Source organism: Schistocerca americana, chromosome 7, assembly GCF_021461395.2.
Source record: "Schistocerca americana isolate TAMUIC-IGC-003095 chromosome 7, iqSchAmer2.1, whole genome shotgun sequence".
Classification (NCBI taxonomy): Eukaryota; Metazoa; Arthropoda; class Insecta; order Orthoptera; family Acrididae; genus Schistocerca; species Schistocerca americana.
The window spans coordinates 357875726-357899415 of NC_060125.1; the positions used below are offsets into that span (position 1 = coordinate 357875726).

The following is a 23690-nucleotide window of genomic DNA, read 5'->3' on the forward strand; positions in this document are numbered from 1 at the left end:
GGGACAACAGGGCCTGAGATTTGAGTATCCAACATAATCGGATGCTAACCATCCTCTCAAGATGTTTACAAAGTATATTCGTCAGGCTAATAGGACTGTAGGTGTTGAGAGATGTTAGGTTCCTCCTGGACTTATGGATAGGGATAAATATACTGTCTCGGCATTGTGACAGTAAAGCACCCATGAACCAAAAGAGGTTGAAGACACTGAGTACATATTGCCTCTGCGTAAAGTCCAAGTGTTGGATCATCTGGTTGTGAATGGAATCCAGACATGGGGCAGTATCATATGAAGAGGTAAAAGCCTGCAAAAATTACCATTCAGTGAAGCATTCATTATAGGGTTCAGCGTAGTGGTGACTGAAACAGAGGGGGGTCTGTTCAACACAGCATTTCTGCTGGAGAAAGGTAGCGGGATAGGAAGAGGATGCTGATGCCATCACAAATTGTGTCAGAAGGTGATCTGATCTGCAAGGACCAATGGATCAGTGCACAAAGCACCTTGGAGGCTCAATAGATCAGTGCACAGAGCACCTTGGAGGCTAAGAACCTAGATAGTTGACTGTTGCTGGTAGTCCAGAAGGCCACAGAGCTGAGACCAAACCTGCGAGGAAGGGGCATGTGCCCCTGGCAGGAAACAAATCACTCCCAGCATTCCTATTTACTCTGCTTAATAAGGTAATGAGCCTTAGCACAGAGACACTTAAAAGCGAGGGACCGATGACCATAGCAGTCTGGTCCCTTTAATCCCACAAACCAACCACCAACTTAAAAGCGAGGAGGTTGCTTTGTGAAGAGTGTCTTTTAAATCGCTGCAGTGCCTGTTAGTGGTCCTGGACAGCAACTGCTATGTCTGTGGTACTGATTGACGAGTGGGGGACGTGGTTAGGGGGACGGCAGTGCCAGCAGCAGGAAGAACAGCGGCAAAGACGCCCTGCATGACCACGTCAACGCAATTCGAGAGAGAAATGTCGAAGTGCACAACAGATGTATATAAAGGCCAAATGGCCCTGCGGAATGCCCAATGTGGGGGCCTGTCTGCCTGGTGGTGGCAGGGGAATGATAGAATCACCGAAAACTGGTCACTCTCACAAAGATCATCATGGGGTGCCCAATGCAGGGAAGTCATGAGAGGTGAACCGTCACTGAGGAGACACAAATCAGTCAGTAATAAGCTGGTCAATTAGGAGACCTCTACCTGTTGTAGCGGCACTCCCTCACAAGGGATGGTGTGCATTGAAGTCATTGAGGAGGAGGAATTGGGGCGGGAGTTGCTGCAACAAGGTAGAAAGTTCAACTAAGGAAGTGGCCTACCTGGAGAGAGGTAGACATTGCAAATGGTGATTGCCGGAGTCACTTGCACTCTACCCACTATTGCTTCCAGGTTGGTACAAAGGGGGATCCAGTCACTTTTGACAATGAAGCACTCCCCCCCCAAAGATGCTATCCTGTGGCCAACACAGTTCCGACAGAATCCCCGAGAACGATGAAATGGTGAAGCGTGGTAATCACAGAAGTACATTTCTTGAATAGCAAGACAGAATGCAGAATGGAAGGAAACAAGAGGTTGTATTTCCAGTCGGTGATGACAGCGTCTGCTGCAATTCCACTGGCTTATCATGTGGCAAGTGTCGAGGTTAGACATAAAGAAGCCAAGAAGTGATCATGTTACTCTGTCAGCTGTTGTCACCAACAAGGATGGGGTGACCAAGGATGGGGTGACATCCGTAAATAAGATGTCAGACTCAGGTTGCGAGGGGGAGATGGCACCTCCGGGGGCACTGAGGAAGCCTTGTCCTGGGACTTCTTCTTCTTCTTCTTCTTCTTCTTCTCCTCCTCCTCCTCCTATTTTGGAGGTAGAGGAGGGCAGGGGACAGAGGGAGTATAGGCTTCTGCAAGCTCCAAAACTGAAAGAGAGTGAGAAAAATTGGGGCGCTCAGATGGTGCGTCTCATAGCAGAATTGTGGTAGTAGGCCTCCAGCCTGAGAGACACCAGTGAGACGGGTCTCTGGTGGGAACCCCATTACCGGCAGGTGCAGAAGAAGTGGGACACTACTTCGGCCGGGAAGGGCAAGCAGCTCCTGGAGGGGAGATCGTTTAATCTGCAGAGGAGGGGGAGGGGAGAGGGGAACGGGGCTGGGGTAAGGATGAGGTAGGAGGAGAAGGATGTAACAGAAGCAAAAGTTGAAGAAAGTGACACCGGATGGGGGCTCTCATGTTTTTGGCAAGTCTCAGCATAAGACAGGCGATCCAGGGACTCGTAATCTTTGATCTTTTCTTCTCTCTTGTAGGCTGGGCAATCTGGTGAGCGAAGGGAGTGGTGATCATGACAACTGACACACACACGTGGTGGAACACAGGGACTTCCCTGATGGTGGGGGTGCCCACAGTCACCACACAGAGGGTCCGCCATACAGTGGGAAGATATATGCCCAAAAAGCAAGCACCAAAGCACCTCATGGGCGATGGGACATACAGCTTCATGTCATATCTGTAGCAAATAACCTCGATCTTCTCTGGGAGGGTATTCCATCAAAAGTCAGAATGAAGGCACAGATATTGATGTCTTTGCGACCCATCTGCACATGTTGAACAAAATTAACATTGCGTGGTTCCAGATTAGCCCAGAGCTTCATCATTTTGTAGGATGAGGTCCATACGAAAAATCACTTCCTGTATCATATGCAAAGGTTGGTTAGGGGTAATAGACACTGGGACATTGGCAAGACCATTAAAAAATGAGAACTGCAGATTAGGTGGCAGAAGAAGTTTTAATCAACAGGAGCCCAACTGCACCTTGCTGAGAGACTCCACTTCATCAAATCTGTCCTCAATATCCTCCAAATAAAAAATGGCTTTGTGGCAGTAAATGTGCCCCATCTGTACTAGCACAGATGAGGTAGTGGGGTAAATGTTTCATCCCAAGACTGCGAGCTTGGCCCTCCTCCCATGGCGTAACCAGGGAAGGGAAGGCTGCTGGATCATATGAAGCAGCATTCAATGATTCATCATCATTCAAAGAGACACCTGTTTGAGGTTTTTGTAGCTTCATGCACTTCAAGCACAAAGTATCTGTCCTGATACTACCCCCTCCTATCAGGGGCTCTTCCCACAGGAACCACCGAGCCACAGCAAGGGCTGCTTGGCACGGCGACTGTTGCCCGGAGTTCCGATGCTCCAGGAAGACAAACAACCACTCCTTGGCATACATGGGGAGGGAACAGCTCAGCTATCAGTAGTGTGATCCCTGTGTTGTCAGGGGGCTCAGCCAGATGGGTACATAATCACAACATGGACTGGCTACACATGCTGGCAGACTAGCGGGGTCCAGGGGGCTAGGGCAGAGAAGGAACACAAGGGAAGGATGGGGGAGAGGAATCCATACCATAAATGGTAGGGAGAGAGTTCTTCCTCAAATGGCTCACACTAAAAACAGAAAATTTACAAGTGGAGGTCAAACCTCCAGTGCGGACCTAAACGGCAAAAAGGATAAAAGACAACAGGCAGGAGGAACAAACACTGCAAGCAACCTAGGGAACCAGATGGATAGCCAGGTTGACATAAATCAGAACACCAAGTGAGGGGAAGGAGGGGGCAGAGGGGAAGGAGCGAGGATAGGGAGGGAAGGTGGGGCAGGGTGAAGGAAATGCACCCAAGGAAGGATGAATGGGCTGCAATAGCTCGGGGCCCTATGTGTGCCACACACAAATTCACGAAAGAACCGTGAACCTCCACGAGGTGGGAGAGAGGTGCTCTGAATTAGTGTCATGATCACTAATGATCTTGAAATCAGGATCATTATCACAGCAATCAAAGTCTTCATGTGACGATTCACTAAGATTTTCTTTAACATTCACATCTCTGTTACGTAAAATATGTTCCACAAAAGGTCCAGTTCTCTGTGCCATGGAGAAATGGTGGCATTGAACAAAACAATGACACACAAACACTATGGTACATCTGTAAGGCCTCTCAAGATCCATAAACAAGAAACAAAGAGCAGCAATAATGCAAGAGTTCTGGCATGTGTAGCTTGTCAAACAATAGGAATGCGCACAGTATAGTCCATTTCACTTCACACGGTTGTGCGAAATATCATGAGACAAAAAATCGTAGTGGTGTGAGAGTTGGTCCACAGCAGTGAAGGGTTAACAAACAGCAGTAAACAAAGAAAGAAACAAACAAAAGGTGACACAAAGTCTGGCTATTGGAATGAGAACTTTATATGAGTAGAATGTTGCCCCTATCCTTGCCATGTAGCAATAAAACACTTTCTCCATTTACATTCTGTTGATATTCATTTTGAAACTACTGTATGTCATAACATTAGCAAGATTTTTCGTGTGTGTGTGTGTGTGTGTGTGTGTGTGTGTGTGTGTGTGTGTGTGTGAGAGAGAGAGAGAGAGAGAGAGAGAGAGAGAGAGAGAGAGAGAGAGAGAGACACTCACATCAAAATGCCGGAAGAAGACCTTAGCCAAAGTATCTCGAAAACTTGTTGGGCACAAGAGAGATTCAACGATTACTACACGCCGATCCTTCGGGCTCACCAACAGCTTCCTACAACAGAAAAAAGGTAATAGACATAAATTATTTTTGTCCATTTTATTTGTGAGATCTGTTCAAAAAATTCCGGAACTTTGACCACAAAATTTTTCTACGCTTACCTTTTACTTATTGTGCATGGACTCCTTCGAAATACTCTCCTCCACAACTGTTACATTGCTCCCAATGCCATTTACACTTCTAGAAGCAGTCCTGGTATGCCTCTTGCTGGATCGCATAATGTGCTGTCTGTGAATTTTCTTTTATCTCGTCTATCATTGCAGATCTTGACGCTTTCAATGGGGTTTTCACCTTTGGAAATAAAAGAAAGTCCACAGGGACCAGGTCTCGAGAGTATGGAGGATGAGGCAGCACAGTGATTTCATTTCTTGTGCAATAATCATGCACCAACACAGATTAATGAGCGGGTGCATTATCATGGTGCAAATGCCATGAATTGTCTCGCCATGTTTCAGGCTGGCTCCTTCTCACATTTTCTTGCAGGCATCACAACACATCCTGATAGTACCACTGATTAACAGTTTGTTACTGTAGTACAAATTAATGATGAACTAATCTTTCAAAGTCAAAGAAAACTATCGGCCTTGCTTTGACATTTGACATGACCAGCTTTTTTTGGTCTTGGGGAACCTTTCCTGACCTACTGTGAAGACTGAACCTTGGCCTCAACATCATAACCATATACCAACATCTCATCACCAGTTATGATTCTCTTCAGGAACATCTCGTTCTCATTTGTGGGATCTAAACACTCTTCACAGATTACGAGATGAGTGTCTTTTTGGTCTTGATTCATGAGCCTTGGGATGAACATGGCAGCAACAAGATGCATTCCAAGATGCTGTGTCAGGATTTCATGACATGATCCAACTGAAATGTTACAGTCTTCTGCAAAAGAATCTCTCAGACAGTCAGTCTTCAATTGGCATGCACAATTTCATTCACATTCCTGACATGAGCATCGTTGACAGACTTCGAAGGGCATCCTGAATGAGGGTCATCTTTAACTTCCATCCAGAATTTTTAAACTTTGTGAACCATTTGTAACACTGAGTATGGCTTATGCATTCATCACTGTAGGCTTCCTGCATCATCCAGTGTGTCTCTGTAAAGGTGTCCTTGCGTTTAACGCAAAATTTAAGTCAAACACGTTGCTCCTCTAACTCTGCCATCTCAAAATTCACAAACTGTGTGTGACAACTTTCTACTCAATGCACCACTGAATAACAACTAATACACATTCAACAACGAAACTTCTGGCAGTTACACATTACACACAGGCATGTGCAGGGATGCCAACTGCATTTCGCCCCGATACACCACTGGTGCAAAATTATGAATGTTCCGGAATTTTTTGAACAGACCTTGTACATTATGACAGGTCAAAATGCTTACCAGAAACAACAGAGATAAAAAACCTGCTACATCACAGTCTATCCAAACAGAGTAACTAAAAGCAATGCAGTAATGACAAATTCAGATGGACACATGGACTTCATCATTATTGGTACATCACCAATAATAAAATCTTACTACAAAAGGATGTATTAAAAAAAAGACCAGCATATTAAATACTACAGCTCAGATGTCTTTAAATAAATATTTACTATGACTACTGCACTGAAATTGGATATATACAAAAACTTGTGCCACAAGTAATACATTTCAGCTATCTTTGGACTATAGACACCATTGCATCAAAAGAAAAATTCACTTGAGGCGCACCAACGAGATAGAGTTGCTGATCATCACTTACCTTCAGGAGGCGAAATTCCAGTTACACTGTCAAACATATTTACAACTTGAAAACTATTTCTAGCTTTCAAAATTTATAGTTTCTACCTCAGGTTGGAAAAAAAGGATACACTGGGTAAGGTAAGAAAGTAAGACCAGTCACTCAAGACCCCAAGATGAGGGGAAACACCTTGTTATAAACTACATTAAAAGATTTCTTTAGAATTGCTGTACATCATTAGACTACTATTAAGGAAATGTCTTCCAGTAGAAAGTGGACAGTAATAATCATCTTGGGTTTATATTTTTTAAATGATAAATATCTATTCATTATACTGTTTTCCACGTTCTCTTTTATGAATATAATCATCTTATGAACATACACAGAATACAAAATCAGTAAATTAAAATTTAATAAAGCAGGCTCAACATGATTGACATTTGTTCACATTATTAATTATTCACAGTCTAAGTCAATACTGAGGAAGTCAGCACTTCGTTGTTAATTTCTGTGTGCATGTAAAATGCAGTCTTGCAGCAACCTGACTACAGTGAGCATGTTCCTGCAGATGGGAATTGTCTCTGCAACATATCCTGTGCTTCCACAATAAGCCTGATCTAGACCACCTCTAATTGGTTCCCACTGCCTTACCTTAACTTCTCTCTTTTCTCTTGTGTCCACACCTTTCCTTCCCAAACAAGATTGTGCGCTGTCTTCTCCCACTAGTCTTCGTAGCCCCCCCCCAAGGCTTACCACCTCCTTCACCTTTCTCTCCTCGCCCGCCCCCACCCCTTCCCTCCAACCCTCAGTTTGCCCATATCCCCTTCCTACATATCTTTTTGCTGCACCCTCTTTTCATCTTGGTGTGCAGCTGCACAGTCATTTGTCCAAAGACCTGCCTCTCACGCTACCCCTTCCTCAAGCCCCTCTCTACCTTATCTCCACCCCCACCAGCTCAAGCAACTGCATTCAATAATCAAGCATCAATAATTAGTCTTGCCATGGCATTTTGTGACTGGATTGAGGACTTTTTGGTCGGGAGGACACAGCATGTTATCTTGAATGGATAGTCATTATCAGATGTAGAAATAACTTTGAGTGTGCCCACGGGAAGTGTGTATTGGGACAGTTTCTGTTCATTTTGTATATTAATGACCTTGCAGACAATATCAACACTAAAATCAGGCTTTTTGCAGATGATGCAGTTATCTATAATGAAGTACTATCTGAGAGCAGCTGCATAAATATTCAGTCAAATCTTGATAAGATTTCAACATGGTACAGAGATTGACAACTTGCTCTAAATGTTCAGAAATGTAAAATATAGAACTTCACAAAAAGAAAAAAACATAGTGTCCTATGACTGTCACATCAATGAATCAATGTTGGAATTGGCCAACTCATACAAATAACTGGGTGTAACACTTTGTAGGGATATGAAATGGAATGACCACACAGGTTCAGTCATGGGTAAAGCAGGTCGTAGACTTTGGTTTATTAGTAGAATGCTTGGGAACTGCAATCAGTCTACAAAAGAGATTGCCTACAAATCACTCACATGACCCAGCCTAGAATACTGCTGAAGTGTGTGGGACCCGTACAAATAGGACTAACATGGGATATTGAATGTATACAGAGAAGGGCAGCATGAATGGTCACAGGTTCATTTAACCCATGGGAGTATGTCACAGAGATACTGAAGGAACTGAAATAGCAGAAGTAAAATATCCTGAGAAAGTCTATCAACAAAGTTTTAAGAACTGGCTTTAAATGATTACTCTAGGGATATACTACAGCCCTCTACATATTGCTCACACAGGGATCATGAGGATAAAATTAGAATAATTACTGCATGCACAGAGGCACTCAAACAATCATTAGATTTGGGTGTCTGTTGTGGTTGTGTGTGTGAATGTGTGTAGTTTTGCAAGAAAAAGAGCTAGCGCTCAAAACTTACGGTGAATGCCATTTCCTGTTCCATGTTTCTGTGCTCCACGCATTGATCTGGTATAAGTGAGTGATCACCTTTCTTTTATTTTACATACTCATATCTTCTTGAGCCTGGTACCCTACCAATGTACTGCTGTCTATGCCAAATTTCAATCACTTACTGAAGGTGCAAGTGGATCAATCCATACAAGATTTATTTTAGGACTGGAGGTGTTACAGTTGTAGAAAGGAAGGAAGGAAGGAAGAAAAGTTAGGGTTTAACGTCCCATCTACAATGATGTCATTAGAGATGGAGTGCAAGCTCTGATTATTTCAATGAAGGAAAAGGAACTCCACAGAGCCCTTTTAAAGGGAACATCCCAGAATTTGCTTGGGGCGATTTGGGGAAATCATGGAAAACCTAAATCTGAATGGTCAGATGTGGATTTGAGCCATTTTCTTCCCAAATGCAAGTTCAATGTGCTAACCATTGTGCCACCTCACTTTCTCTCATGCCTACATGTTGTATTAATAAGCAAATGTTTCACCTAATTTATTCACAGATGTAGCTGATATGCTCTTTCCATGTAAGATGTTCAACTGTAACAATACCTAAAATTGGTTTATCACTTTTTTCACCTAAAGAAAAAGCAATTCAGCATTTTTCCATGGATTATAATTCATCGAAAACTTCATCACAACTGACCTATTCATACAAGTAGTATCTGGATCAGTCCTGGCAAAGAGTGGCTCATGAGATATTTTTCTCCAGTGAGCACTTCCGTCTCCAACTTTACTCACATGGTGTCATCACAATCTAGCCACAGCCTGTGGTTTGCTTTAGCAACAACTGAGTGAGGCCGCATCTTTCCCATAAGGCATAGGCTTTTGCATCTTCACACTCTGTCTGACTTTACTGAGACATCATTGGTTTGTTAGTCCAGTTGCTCTTGGTGTATTGTTCAGATTTATTCTCCTTAATATTGGGCTATTACTCAGGTTGTCATTTTGGTTATTACTTCTGGCTGTCATTCTGGTTATTACTGTGGCTATTTCTATATTACAATGCTCAAGAATGTCAAAAGCAAACAATTCCGTAAGGAGTGGGAGATTAAGTACTTTTTTTTTGTACACAATTCCTAGGAAACCACATTTCTCTTAGCTTCGTAAAGTGGACATTACTCTCATGACTATCAATGTGCTTTAGTGTTCTGGAGGGAGGGAGGGAGGGAGGGAGGGATGCAAGAACCATCAAGTCTTAATAAAAACAGTTTTATTGTATCATATGTGGTATCCTTAAAGTTAGCAAAGGGTCATAAATGGCAAATGCATTTGGGTACAATGATGTCACTGAACATTTTACAACAGCTGCTTTGTCATGTAACACTGTAAAAAGTCTATTTCTTGGTATGGGACATAGAATAAACAATTTAATGGCAAGTGCCACTGCTGGTGGGATAGAAAGCATACATAGTGCTGCAGTAGGATCAGGGAAGGGGATAGGCTGAAGGCTGCACCCAGCACGTTAGAGGAATGAAGTACAACTTGCAGGGAGAGTTCCTGCCTGCAGAATTCAGAAATGTTAGTGTTGATGGGAAGAATCCAGATGGCACAGGCAGTGAAGAATTCACTGGAGTTAAGCACATCAAGTCGAGCAGCATGCTCAGCAACTGTGCAGTCCAGCTGTCTATTGACCACTAGCCAGTCATGCAGACAGACAGCTTGTTAGCTATCACACACGGTAGAATGTGGCACAGTGATTGGAGCTAAATTAGTAGAGCACGTGGTTGCTTCCACAGGTGGGCTAAGAGATGCCTGTGTAGGACTGGAGTAGGTGTTAGTGGAATGATGGATTAGTCTTGCATCAAAGGCTATTGCAAGGATTGAGCTGTAAGGCAAGGAGTTGGAAGCAGGGGTGGAATAAGGGTGGGCAAGGATATAGCATAGGTTGGGTGGGCAGTGGAATACTACTATGGGAGGCATGGGAAGGGTAATTCTCATCTGAGGGCACGATGAGATGTGAAATTTGTTTCCTGGACAGGATGGGGAGGGCGATTTGGTCTGAAGGCCTCAGTGAGATCCTTGGCACAAGTGAAGGGCGGCAGCATATCATTACAAATGCAATGACCCCATGCTGCTAAGGTTATTGGCTGTGTTGCAGATCTGTTTAGGTTCTGGGACCTGTAGGGTGGATGTGGGGGTGGAGGGATGAAGAGATGGTTTCTGAGACTATAGTAAATGCAGTACATCTGCACGGCAGAGTTTGACAGCTATGTGGGTACACGAGGGAAGTATGGAATCGGTAGCAGCAGCCTAAGTAGAGATATTAGTGGTGGTTGGTAGGTTTGATGTGGACAGACGTACTGATGTAGCCATGCTTGCAGTGGAGATCGACATCAAGGAAGGAGGCTTGCTGGGCTGAGGAGGACCGGGTGAAGTGAATGGGGAAAACGTTGTGTGGTTCTCGAGGAATGTGGATAGTGTCCTCACCCTCAGTCCAGATCATGAAGTCATCAATGAATCTGAACCCGCAGAGGGGTTTGAGATTCTGATTGATTAGGAAGGATTCCTCTAGATGGGCAATGGATAGGTTAGAAATTAGTGCCATGAGGGTGCACACAGATCAGTTTGTAGTGACACCTTTAAAGAAGTAATTTGGGATGAGGATTACTTGGTTAAGGAGACCACGAAGGAGGCTGGAATCAGTCAGGAGTTGGGAAAGGTGTAGGTAGTGTTCTCAGAAACAAGACCACAGACATTGAGAGGGAGAGGGTACTGACAGCGATGAGCAGGATGCTGGGCATTGACAGTAATGAGCAGGGTGTTAAAGGAAATGCAACTTATACAGTAGGGTAGGTTATGGGTAATAGGCTGAAGGTGTCAGTCCACAAGGGCAGAGATTCAGTCTATGGGGGCAGGGCACAGTAACATGCCACAATGAGTCATCCTGGGTGGGTGGGTTTTTGTACTTTGGAAGCTATTAATTGCTGGGGGTCATGGGCATGAAGAGGGAGTTAAGTCAAGTGAGAGGTTGTGGGATGGATCTAGGGGTTTGAGAAGGGACTGAAGATGCTGCTGGATCTTTAAATGGAAATCCCTGTGGTTCATAGCCAAAGCAATGGAAAATTTTTAGGCAGTTAGGATTATAAGGTGGGTGCAGTATGGCAGAAGGGTGCAGCTCAACACAGTCACTTCAATTAATTATCTGAGCATAATGTTGCAAAGTGATATGAAATGGAATGAGCATACCATGTTGGTAGTAGGGAAGGTGAATGCTCAACTTCGTTTTATTGGGATAATTTTGGGAAAGTGTACAGGATTCATAAAGGAGATGGCAAACAGAACACTAACACAACCTATTCTTTAGTACTACGCGAGTGTTTGGAATTCCCACCAAGTCAAATTAAAGGTAAACATTAAAGCAATTCAGAGACGGGCTGCTAGATTTGATACCAGTAGGTTCAATCAGCATGCAAGTATTGTGGAGATGCTTCATGAACTGAAATGGGAATCCCTGGAGGGAAGCTGACGCTCTTTCCCCAATTGCACAAATATAGATAATTGGGATCTGAGGCCAACTGTAAAAAGATTATACTGCCGCCAACGTACATTTCACATAGGGCCCATGAAGATAAGATATGAGAAATTAGGGCTTTTAGACAGTTGTTTTTCCCTTGCTCTATTTGTGAGGGAACAGGAGAGGAAATGACTAGTAGTGGTACCAGGTAACCTCCACCATGCACTGTACTGTGGTTTATGGAGTATGTATGTAGACATAGATCAGTTTTTATGTGGTGGATTGTGATTGATACAGTGTGTTGATACACTGAAACTGTCTTCTCCTGCAAGCTCTTTGCTTGCCATATTTTGAGAGAAGGTAGCATGGACCAAAACAAGAAAAAGATGTCCAATAAACATGGATTCTGAAATGCATAACTTAACAGCTACGAGCACTTCTTCGACAGAAGAGATGTGTTTCACAGTACCACATGCATTTTAGAACCATGTTTACAAGGCTTTTTTCCTTGTTTTGTTGCAGGGAACCCAAATTTTGTGAAAGTATTTTGGAAACACCCTGTATATGTCAATTCTCTATTGAATGAGTATTACAGAATTATTTGCTTTAATCAAAAGCATTAAAAACAGAAGAACAATAATGGTTTGAATGTAACTTAATTTGTGCAATGGAGAGGTTGCTATTTACAACTTTACCTGAAGTACAGATGGTGTATAAACTCCACAAGCAAATCGTAAAGCTTATCATCCTGCAGATGATCAAATATCTTAACCCTGGACTTGTTTTCTGGAAGTGCAGCTTCTGTTCGTATAAAACCCCTTGGTGCTGCTTCACCTGTGAATCCATACCTGAAGAGCAACAAAGAAACTTTATGCATGTTCATGCTGTAACAATGTTTTGGTCTTACAAAATCTAAATAGAAATGCCATTAGTGAGGGGGGGGAGGGGGAGGGAAGTGAAAGGAATAGATTTCAATATCCTTCTTTATATCCTATCTTATTTTCTGACGAACATCTATACACAAAGCCAAATTGTTAATATTGCACATGTATTAATGAATTTACTAGATTAGTAAGTAACATGATACAACACTGACAGAACGATGACGTCATAAACATAGTGTAGATTTGAGTCTCCAGAAATGACCGATGGATGATGTCACTAAAAAATCAACAAACTGATGGGACCTTCATGGAGACAGGGTTTTATGAACAGGGATATTATTGTTTGCATCATGTTGAAACACATTAAAAATTTGAAATGTCTGACCTCAGTGCAAAAATAGAGGCTTCCAATGTGGAAAAAATCTGGGTAGCAGCTTTATATACTGGTACTGGGCTTTCTGCCACAACAAACTGAATAAAAGGATCCATTTTGGAGAGATTTTTAGTGCTTGGCATCACTGAAACTACATATTTTCAGAATACGCACATATAAATACAAAAGCCACCAAATAAGACACAACAGCTTCGGAAATTGAAATTGAGATTTCACTGTGTGATGTGCTTTTATTAGACAGACATGTCATCTCATCAGCCAATTAGAGCAAAAGATATGTGAGCTTGTCAGCCAAACAATGCACAGAATTAGAGCACATGAGACGATTTAACAGCCAATCACATTTTCAACACGTCAACACACAAACAAAGAAAAATATTAAGCATGAAACAGGAATGAAGTAAATGTCTAAAGTAGTATACAAAGTGTTCAGTACCAAGCAAAGCAATGCTGTACTTATCTTTAATGGCAAGGAAAGTGAAGGCCCCGGTTTCCCCGAAAGACGGAATTGTAAACCGCAGGCGCTAATAGTGCTTACAGCATTCTTCACAAGAATTACTGCATCACAGTTCTGTTGAATGGGTTAAGTTTATCTGCTTCAATGAAATAGTGCTGTAATATTTCTTTCAAGCAACCAACAAAATGTTTGGTTTTTTTGCCTTATCATTGGGTGATACAGCTGACATCCCACCCATGCTCTCCACATTCTGCCTGTGAAAAGAATAATCTTTCAGGTCTACAAAGTTCAGAGTATGGTTGACTCTAAGGTGTTGGAAACATTCAGTACCTAGAGTGTTATATGAACTGAAGCAGTTGCTAGTGTTCATCATCCCAGGGAGGAACTTTTCCTTGCATTTTTCGGCCCTTGCTGAATTCCACCAAACACTCAAATTCCAACAATTTCACAACTGCTGCCTTGTTTCCTTTTGCCAAATATCACCTCATCTTGTGTATCGCCCACTTGATAAACACTTCACCACAGAAGGAAGACCAGTTCATCAATGTACATGAAAACATTCTGAAATGCGTGACAAGTCTCACTACAGCTCTGGACAACAAATGGAGACCAACATGGTGCAGAAGTCGAAGATTTTTTGGATCGTCATTAGTGAATTACCAACCAAGTACCGATATGGGCACTCCATTTGAATATGGCATCTGTGGTAGTCCACTGCCCATGGTGGTATGTTGTGCTCCACCAACCACAACCCTAAGACAGTTTTGCTTAAACTATAAAATGCAACTTCACCTAGAGGGCACTCACAGCACTCCATTGTCAAGACTGGGCTACAAATACGCAAATGATAACTGACTTCGAATGAGCCCAAAATTAGCAATGCATCACAGCACTCAATACAGTATTGACATTGGTTGAACAATAATATCAATTTTGACTTGAGCAGAGTAAGTACTAAAGCATACTACGAACTAGCCTCAAGTTATAACTCTGCTTAAAAATTGACAGTTTCATGAAACAGGAAATTTATAATCTAGGTTACAACAAATAGTTAGCTTCACCTACTGAAGCTGTGCTCTTAGTATTCTGCCTATGCCCACCCCCAGAGGTGGTGACATATTTGGAGAAATTTCTCAATATTGTTGACAAGCAAGATTACAAATTTCACTGCTGCACCGCAAGTTACGGATAACTCGATCATCACAATCAAACACTGGAATATCCAGAATGGAATTATGACAGTATTATGATAAGAATAGTTGCTACCCACCATATAGCAGAGATGTTGAATTGCAGATAGGCACAACAAAAAGTGTGATGAACAATGCACGTGCCCCCCCCCCCCCTCCCCCACACACACACCCGACCAGTCTTTTGGCTGCCAAGGCCAGACTGTGAGCAGCAACACATGATGGGAGAAGCAAACTGGCTGATGGGGGTAAGGAGGAGGCTGGGACAGGGAGGGGTAGCAGGGTAGGGGTTGGGGGCAGTAAGGTGCTGCTTGTGGGAGCATATAAGGATGTGGTGGGGAGAGGGTACGGCAGCTGGATGCAGTTGGGGGGCTAGACAAGAGGGGGGGTGGCAGTGGAAGAGGAGATAATTAAAAAGACTGTAGGTGTGTTGGTTGAATAGAGGGCTGTGTAGTACTGGAATGGGAACAGGGAAGTGGATAGGTGGGTAAAGGACAATGACTAAAAAAGGCTGAGGCCAGGAGGGTTACAGGACTTAGGATATATTGTAAGGAGAGTTCCCACCTGCACAGTTCTGAAAAGCTGGCACTGGTGGGAAAGATCCAGATGGCGCAGGCTGTGAAGCAGTTACTGAAATGAAGATCATCATGCTGGAATGTGTGCTCAGTAACTCGGTGGTCCAGCTGTTTCTTGGGCACAGTTTGTGGGTGGCCATTCATACGGACAGACAGCTTGTTAGTTATCACATCCACGTAGAATGCAGCACAGTGACTGCAGCTTAGCTTCTAGATCACATGGCTGCTTTCACAGGTAGCCCTGCCTTTGATGAGATGGGTGATGCTTGTGACCGGACTGGAGTTGGTGGTGGTGGGTGGATGTATGGGACATCTATGCTCCCATGAGCAGCACTTTACTGCTCCCCACTTCTACCTTGCTATCCCTCCCCCATCATCACCCCAGCCTCCTCCTTACCCCCCCCCCCCCCCCCCCCCAATCAGTTTGCTTCACCCATCATGTGCTTCTGCTCACAGTCTGGCCTTGGCAGACTTAAGATTGTTGTCATTTGTATATTGTTTGTCTAGCCCTGATAAATGCCGAAAGCTTTGTTTGACAGTCTTTTTGTTGTGCCTATCTGCGACTCAGCATCTCTGCTGTATGGTCATTACAATCAGGTTTTCTGCTTTCACACTCATTGGCTTTGCCAAAACACAACCAAACTGTCACCTTTCAACCTAACATGGACCCAGATTGGTCTGCTACCACAACCAGACTTTGTGCTATCAGATTTGTTGGTTTTGCCAACACACAACTGAACTATTAGTCTACAACCTAACCTTCGGGCTACGCTACTGGTCATTGTCACCACAACCAGACTTTTTTGCTTTCACATTCGTTGGTTTCACTAACTCACAACCGAACTGTTACATTCGAAGCTGACCTTGATGTTGGGCAACACTACAGATCATTCTGTCACCACAACCAAACTTTTACTTTCCAAGCTAATGTAGAAATCAAGCCATACTACAGATCAGTCTGTCACCACAACCGGGTCTATTGTGGCAATTCAAACAGTGCCCTTGTTTCCCAGCCTGACGACAGCCTCAGAAACTGCAAGATATATAGAGAAAAACAACCTAACCACGCTCTGGGGAAAAAAGTAGCAGGCAGTATTATTGACAACCAAAACTATATGTGAAGGTATAGCGCTACTTATTTCTATACCGTATGTATATTACTTTGTAATTGGCTAACTAGGTCACATCTGCTGTGCTCACAGTAACTGGCTGATAGCAAATCTAGTTACCAGTCATCTTAATTTCAGTGTTCTGGAAGCTATTTGGTGGATATTATATTTACACTTGTGTATTTCAAAAACATGCAGTTTCAATGTCAGGTGCATCATAGATCTCAAAATGACACATCATTTGGAGTAAGGAATATGCGCTACAGTGGCAGAAAGTCTGATACAGGTATATAAAAAAATTTACCCATAATCGTAAGAATGGAATGCACAGCATCAGTAAACAAAGTGAAGATACAAGCCTCAAGAAATTGTTATGCTCCACAGTAGTGAGGTGACTGAAAGAAACTACCCATGGATAGTCACTTTTAATGATAAAGCACTAGGAAAACAAAAGCTGACAAACTAAGGTGACCTCCACAGGAGTATAAAGTTTTGATCTGGTATGTTGTTGTTTGTACCTTCAAAACTACAAGTCATTAGCTTTGACCAGTGATATAAAAAATGCTACAAACACCATAAACAAATGACAACTCTAATGTGATGTACTGATTTTTCCAACAGGCTAGGCTACAGATCAGCCTGTCACGACAACCAGATTTTTTTATCATATTTGTTGTCTTCACCAACTAACAACAGAACTGTGAATATATGCAATGAAAGGTGACGTGACAGCAGCCATTCATTATGTCACTGACCAAAGGTAACTTCTATCGAATGTTCCTCTCAACCTCAAAGCAGAATGGGAACACTGATTTTTATACCTCAATATCTCCACTAGACGTATGTAGGTCTAAACAACAATTAAATAATATATGATCACACTTCAAAGGATACGCCTGGGTTTGAATTACTATGCAAGATCTGGTTGGTTACTGACACAATAACAACAAACACTGGCAGGCATCCCATTTCTCAGCATAATTGGAAGAATAACTTCTCCAACTTATGTCTGAGGTGCTGAGAAGCAAGACATTCACCGTGTAGTTCAAGAATGTCCTCCGAGAGCTGTCCCTGGCAATCTAACAGTGTTCTTAATGATGATGGAGGAATCAATAAATTACAGTTGTGACCAAGATATTAGTTTGTAATACGATATAAGCATAAATATTAATTTTTACTGATGTAGCCCTATACTACACAAAATATAATTAAAATCTGTAATGCAGCTCACTTTAATCTTTACATCATACTAAAACTGTCCTTGACAATTTCACCCATTCCATTATAGGAGAAAGATTACAACGAAGCAATATGTCCACTACTACCACTACTATGCCTTCCATACTACTGAAAACATCTTCATATTAGCTTTGGCTTTCTAGCTTTAGGTGTCTATTACAAGATCTGAATAGCCACACTTTGAGATTCCAACACCTGATTTTTATTTGGTCCTGTACAAACGTTGGACTGTAATGTAGGACAAATGAAAGAGTATAATATTACATGGATAAAAAGACGGAGAAAATCAATACTGGAAACAACACATTCACAAACCATACAATAATACACCAACAACATAGCATATAACATTACAATATCACAAAATTTTAACAATGGCTAAAGCAGCAACTGTTGGAAATCTTTGATGAAAACAATGACAGCCAAACAGTTGCAGAATAAAGATTTATTGTAATCCTTGTCCACAGTTTTGGTAATAACTACATATACCTTCATCAGAAGCAAAAATACACCTGAACAGGGAGACACCTTCATTAGCAGAAAACTTAGCAACATAACTGAGATAGAAGAAAAAACACTTGTAGCTTTAAGTAACCATGAAAATTACCGAAGTATTACAAGCACAAAAACGTTTAGTCACTCACTAAAATCACATCATGCAGTAGAGATGCATTAAACAATTGTGCCCTCTCTCGGTGAAACTGGCTGCCCTAGTGCTTCCACACCCTCTTCACACTAGTTCACAGGCTAAGAACTGATAGCATGCCGTGTTTGCATCGACCATCTCTCTATAATTATGCTGTACAGATGGAGATGATATTTTAATTTTAACTTCTGATTGTTTTATGCATCTCTACTGCAGGAAGCCCAGAGAGCATCCCAGAGTGCCCCAGAGAGCATCCCAGAGAGCTAAAACACCAACAAGAATCGCTTCTCGGCTTTTGGCAAGATCAATGTGTAGTATTTGTGGCCCTTAAAAGGGCCGTTTATTCAGAACTGCCTTCAATGATTATATAAAGTACAATCACCCACAATGCGACAATCTACCAAAGAAGAAGGACCACTAGCCTTCACCCGTAAGTGAATACTGGAATCAGAATTTATCTTACAACGTCTACGACAAGTCAAAGACAAACTCCCGTGCGGCAAAAGGTAGGAACCCTCACTAGCAATAATAATCTCAGAAACAGGTATAGTACGGTAAGCTAAGATTTCCCGAGTTTCAAAGGATTAAAAAATCATCGCTGAGTAGATATACTGACTTGTGAGGATCAATATTCCAAGTGTCTTTCACAGGTGGCTATAAGAGGTCTGATTCGTAACACCACAGATCATCCGCATAGCTCTTGTTTTATTAGTTTAAAAACTTTTTCTACTTTTACATTTCCCCAGAGTATTGTGCCACATGAGACCCGTGAGTTGAAATATACATGATATGTTATCATTATTTCCCTGTCAACTTTGGGTGCGTTATTGCTTCAGATGTAACCTGCATTGAGGATTTCATGCCCTAGATAAAGATACTTGTAGCATCAGCAGACATTATTATACAAGTATTTGCCTTATTGCTGATGCTGGTAAGTTGTTAATGCAAACCAAGAAAATCTGCTGTCCGAAGACTGAACTTTGAGGAACACTGTACTTAAAGAGTTCACCACTATGACTTTACTGTTTTACCTGCAACTGTTACAGTGTTACAGCAACTGTTTGCTATCATGCAAGCAAGATTCTGGTCAGGCTAGTGGTTCACCTTCAATGCCATAGTGTGGCACAGTTGAAAGCTTTAGTGAAGTCACAGAAAATCGCCAAAAGAAATCGTGTACAGTTCAGTTTATCTAGAATTTCTTTTGTGAGACAATATTGTTCTTGTTACATAAAAACATGGGAGAACTACCAGACATCAGTAACACAGCAATCTGTGTGGTTCAATAAAATAAGAAAATACATAACTTTGCATAAGCTTAAAAACATTTAATACAAAGTAATTTTTAAAATTGAACCAACATACAGTGTTCAGAACCTGGGAGAGTGAAATGTGTAATGTGTACTTGTGGTATTGTTGCTATAGACTGACATCACATTCCTGATATTTTCGTATAACGAATCGTACAAAGAATGAAGTATTTTTGAGATCCTCGACTGGTTCCAACAAGTAAACAGTATAATTTCGCAGAAAGCAATTTTAAATACAGAAACGGTTATATATCGGAACGAAAACATAAATATGTATGGGATAGGTTAGATATTATCAAAGCAGCATTACAGAAAATGAGTCTTTGACTTCAAATATTTGTTAAGTGTAAGTTAAATCTGGAAATTAAGTGCACATTTCTCAAAATAGTACGTAAGCACGACCTGCTTCGATTGTGACCGGAATTAGACACTGTGACACGCATAAGCAGTATAACCAAAAGACAATCAAGAAACAATGACTTAAAGGTGTGTTACCTTCACCACAATCTATCCTGGAAATATCCTGTACAATTTAGAGCTGAATTTTATGTAAGACACCTCTGAATTTGATCATAAAGACAGTGTGTTCTGATCTCTCAGTTTCTGGTTGCACTGAACAAAAAAAAACCGTAATATGATGTCAGGGAAATGCAAATAAAGGTAAAATCATGTAGCGAAATGTCAATTATTGGGAAGAAGTTGAATATTTTAGCAACTAAAATAACAATCGGCAAAGTCTTATAAAAGGATTCACTAATGGCTTAGTAATTGGGCCAAAGACCGCCACATTGTTTACAAACATTGGCAGCCCGTTCTTCCAAGTTAAGCGATGTAAAACTAGTGAAAGCAGCGTGTACAGTAACGTAGAATTTACAACACATACTTCGTATACGCATATCCGATGTCCAACACAACTGTTTGCCTATCAGTTGTCACGCCAAGTCCAATTCCTTCATAAAAAGCCATCATATAAACACATTGAAAGGCCAACTGACACTGACAGCACCTTCATAGATCATACATAAGATGCCAAAGATATAATACTCACATCGAGCGACTTCAACAGGGTGGATGATCGTAGTATCATAAACATCCATAAAAAATGTTTTTACAAATAGTACTTTTATAAATAATATTTAAAGACGCGTAAAACCGTAGTATAATCTACTGAGCACCTATCCCTCAAAACTTGCAAATAAATAATGAACATCACTAGCTCTTCAAAATTCCCAAACGACCTCGAGACGTCTGAGTGTTTCCGCAGTTTATGTGTTCACCGTTCTGGCGCGTCTGGAACGAAGACTCCTGCCACCGACTGACTGCATTGTCCTATTGCTTCTGAGAATACTTGTGGACCGTCCCCTGCTGGGTGTGACTGTCTGGCGCCGGATGGCCAGTGGTCTAGGCATGTTGTATTCGTAGCTGGTCAAACGGCAGGTTCAGTGCCCTCAGCTGAATAGCGAGGCATGATTGGTCAACTTAAACTAAGCCTAGTTTACGTCATAAAGCCCTGCTCTAAATTGGAGGGAATGGTCGCTATTGGCGCGAATGATGTTCTGAGACAGTGTGGGGGAATTTAGGAATCAGCACTGAATGCTGATTCGAGGTTTTTCGAGGAGAGTAAGGAGTTGTAAGACTGAGATTTAGGAAGTAGGTTTTAAATTGTAAGACATTTCCAGGGGCAGATGTGGACTCTGACCACAATCTATTGGTTATGAACTGTAGATTAAAACTGAAGAAACTGCAAAACAGCGGGAATTTAAGGAGATGGGACCTGGATAAACTGACAGAACCAGAGGTTGTAGAGAGTTTCAGGGAGAACATTAGGGAACGATTGACAAGAACGGGCGAAAGAAATACAGTAGAAGAAGAATGGGTAGCTTTGAGAGATGAAATAGTGAAGGCAGCAGAGGAGCAAGTAGGTAAAAATATGAGGGCTAATAGAAATCTTTGGGTAACAGAAGAGATACTGAATTTAACTGATGAAAGGAGAAAATACAAAAATGCAGTTAACGAAGTAGGCAAAAAGGAATAAAAACGTCTCAAAAATGAGATCGACAAGAAGTGCAAAATGGCTAAGCAGGGATGGCTAGAGGACAAATGTAAGGATGTAGAGGCGTCTATCACTAGGGGTAAGATAGCTACTGCCTACAGGAAAATTAAAGAGACCTTTGGAGAAAAGAGAACCACTTGCACAAATATCAAGAGCACAGATGGAAATCCAGTTCTAAGCAAAGAAGGGAAAGCAGAAAGGTGGAAGGAGTATATAGAGGATGTATACAAGGGCGATGTTCTTCAGGACAATATTATGCAGATGGAAGAGGATGTAGATCAAGATGAAATGGGAGATATGACACTGTGTGAAGAGTTTGACAAAGCACTGAAAGATCTAAGTCGAAACAAGGCCGTGGGAGTAGACAACATTCCATTAGAACTATTGACAGCCTTGGGGGAGCCAACCCTGACTAAACTCTACCATCTGGTTCAAATGGCTCTGAGCACTATGGGACTTAACATCTGAGGTCATCAGTCCCCTAGAACTTAGAACAACTTAAACCTAACTAACCTAAGGACATCACACACACCCATGCCTGAGGCAGGATTCGAACCTGCGACCCTAGCGGTCATGTGGTTCCAGACTGAAGCGCCTAGAACCGCTCAGCCACAACGGCTGGCTACCATGTGGTGAGCAAGATGTATGATACAGACGAAATACCCTCAGACTTCAAGAAGACTATAATAATTCCAATCCCAAAGAAAGTAGGTGTTGACAGATGTGAAAATTACGGAACTATCAGTTTAATAAGCCACGGCTGCAAAATACTAACGCGAATTCCTTACAGACGAATGGAAAAACTGGTAGAAGCCGACCTTGGGGAAGATCAGTTTGGATTCCATAGAGATATAGGAACACGTGAGGCAATACTGATCTTACGACTTATCTTAGAAGCTAGATTAAGAAAAGGCAGACCTACGTTACTAGCATTTGAGGACTTAGAGAAAGCTTTTGACAATGTTGACTAGAATACTCTCTTTCAAATTCTGAAGGTGGCAGCGGAAAAATAAAGGGAGCGAAAGGCTATTTACAATGTGTACAGAAACCAGATCGCAGTTATAAGAGTCGAGGAGCATGAAAGGGAAGCAGTGGTTGGGAAGGGAGTGAGACAGGGTTGTAGCCTATCCACGATGTTATTCAATCTGAATATAGAGCAAGCAGTAAAGGAAACAAAAGAAAAATTCAGAGTAGGATTTAAAATCCATGGAGAAGAAATAAAAACTTTGAGGTTCGCTGTTAACAATTGTAATTCTGTCAGAGGCAGCAAAGGACCCGGAAGAGCAGCTGAATGGAATGGACAGTGTCTTGAAAGGAGGGTATAAGGCGAACATCAACAAAAGCAAAACAAGGATAATGGAATGTAGTCGAATTAAGTCGGGTGATTCTGAGGGAATTAGAATAGGAAATGAGACACTTAAAGTAGTAAAGGAGTTTTGCTATTTGGGGAGCAAAGTAACTGATGATGGTCGAAATAGAGAGGATATAAAATGTAGACTGGCAATGGCAAGGAAAGCGTTTCTGAAGAAGAGAAATTTGTTAACTTCGAGTATACATTTAAGTGCCAGGAAGTCGTTTCTGAAAGTATTTGTATGGAGTGTAGCCATGTATGGAAATGAAACGTGGACGATAAATTGTTTGGACAAAAAGGGAATAGAAGCTTTCGAAATGTGGTGCTACAGAAGAATGCTGAAGATTAGATGGATAGATCACATAACTAATGAGGAGGTATTAAATAGAATTGGGGAGATGTTTGTGGCACAACTTGACTAGAAGAAGGGATCAGTTGGTAGGACATGTTCTGAGGCATCAAGGTATCACCAATTTAGTACTGTAGGGCAGCGTGGAGGGTAAAAATCGTAGAGGGAGACCAAGAGATGAATACACTAAACAGATTCAGAAGGACATAGGTTGCGTTAGGTACTGGGAGATGAAGAAGCTTGCACAGCATAGAGTAGCATGGAGAGCTGCATCAACCCAGTCTCTGGACTGGAGACCACAACAACAACAACAACAACAACAGGGAGTTGAGCAATGTTGGCTTCGCTCTTGCGTTGCACGAGCGCTGGGGATTCGGGATCTGATCTTCATCA

At 42.0% G+C, this 23690-nt stretch overlaps 1 protein-coding gene across 1 annotated transcript in view; it reads right to left on the reverse strand.

Moving 5' to 3' along the window:
- LOC124622595 (actin-related protein 10) overlaps positions 1–20564 on the reverse strand; it is a 48554-nt gene extending 27990 nt beyond the window's left edge. Inside the window, exons 1-3 of the mRNA XM_047148347.1 lie at positions 20428–20564; positions 12439–12591; positions 4448–4556 (exon numbers count right to left, since the gene is read on the reverse strand). Coding sequence (XP_047004303.1) covers positions 4448–4556; positions 12439–12591; positions 20428–20513 — 348 coding nt within the window. The 5' untranslated portion in view covers positions 20514–20564. The remainder of the gene's footprint in view (positions 1–4447; positions 4557–12438; positions 12592–20427) is intronic.
- Between the last annotated feature and the right edge of the window lie 3126 nt (positions 20565–23690).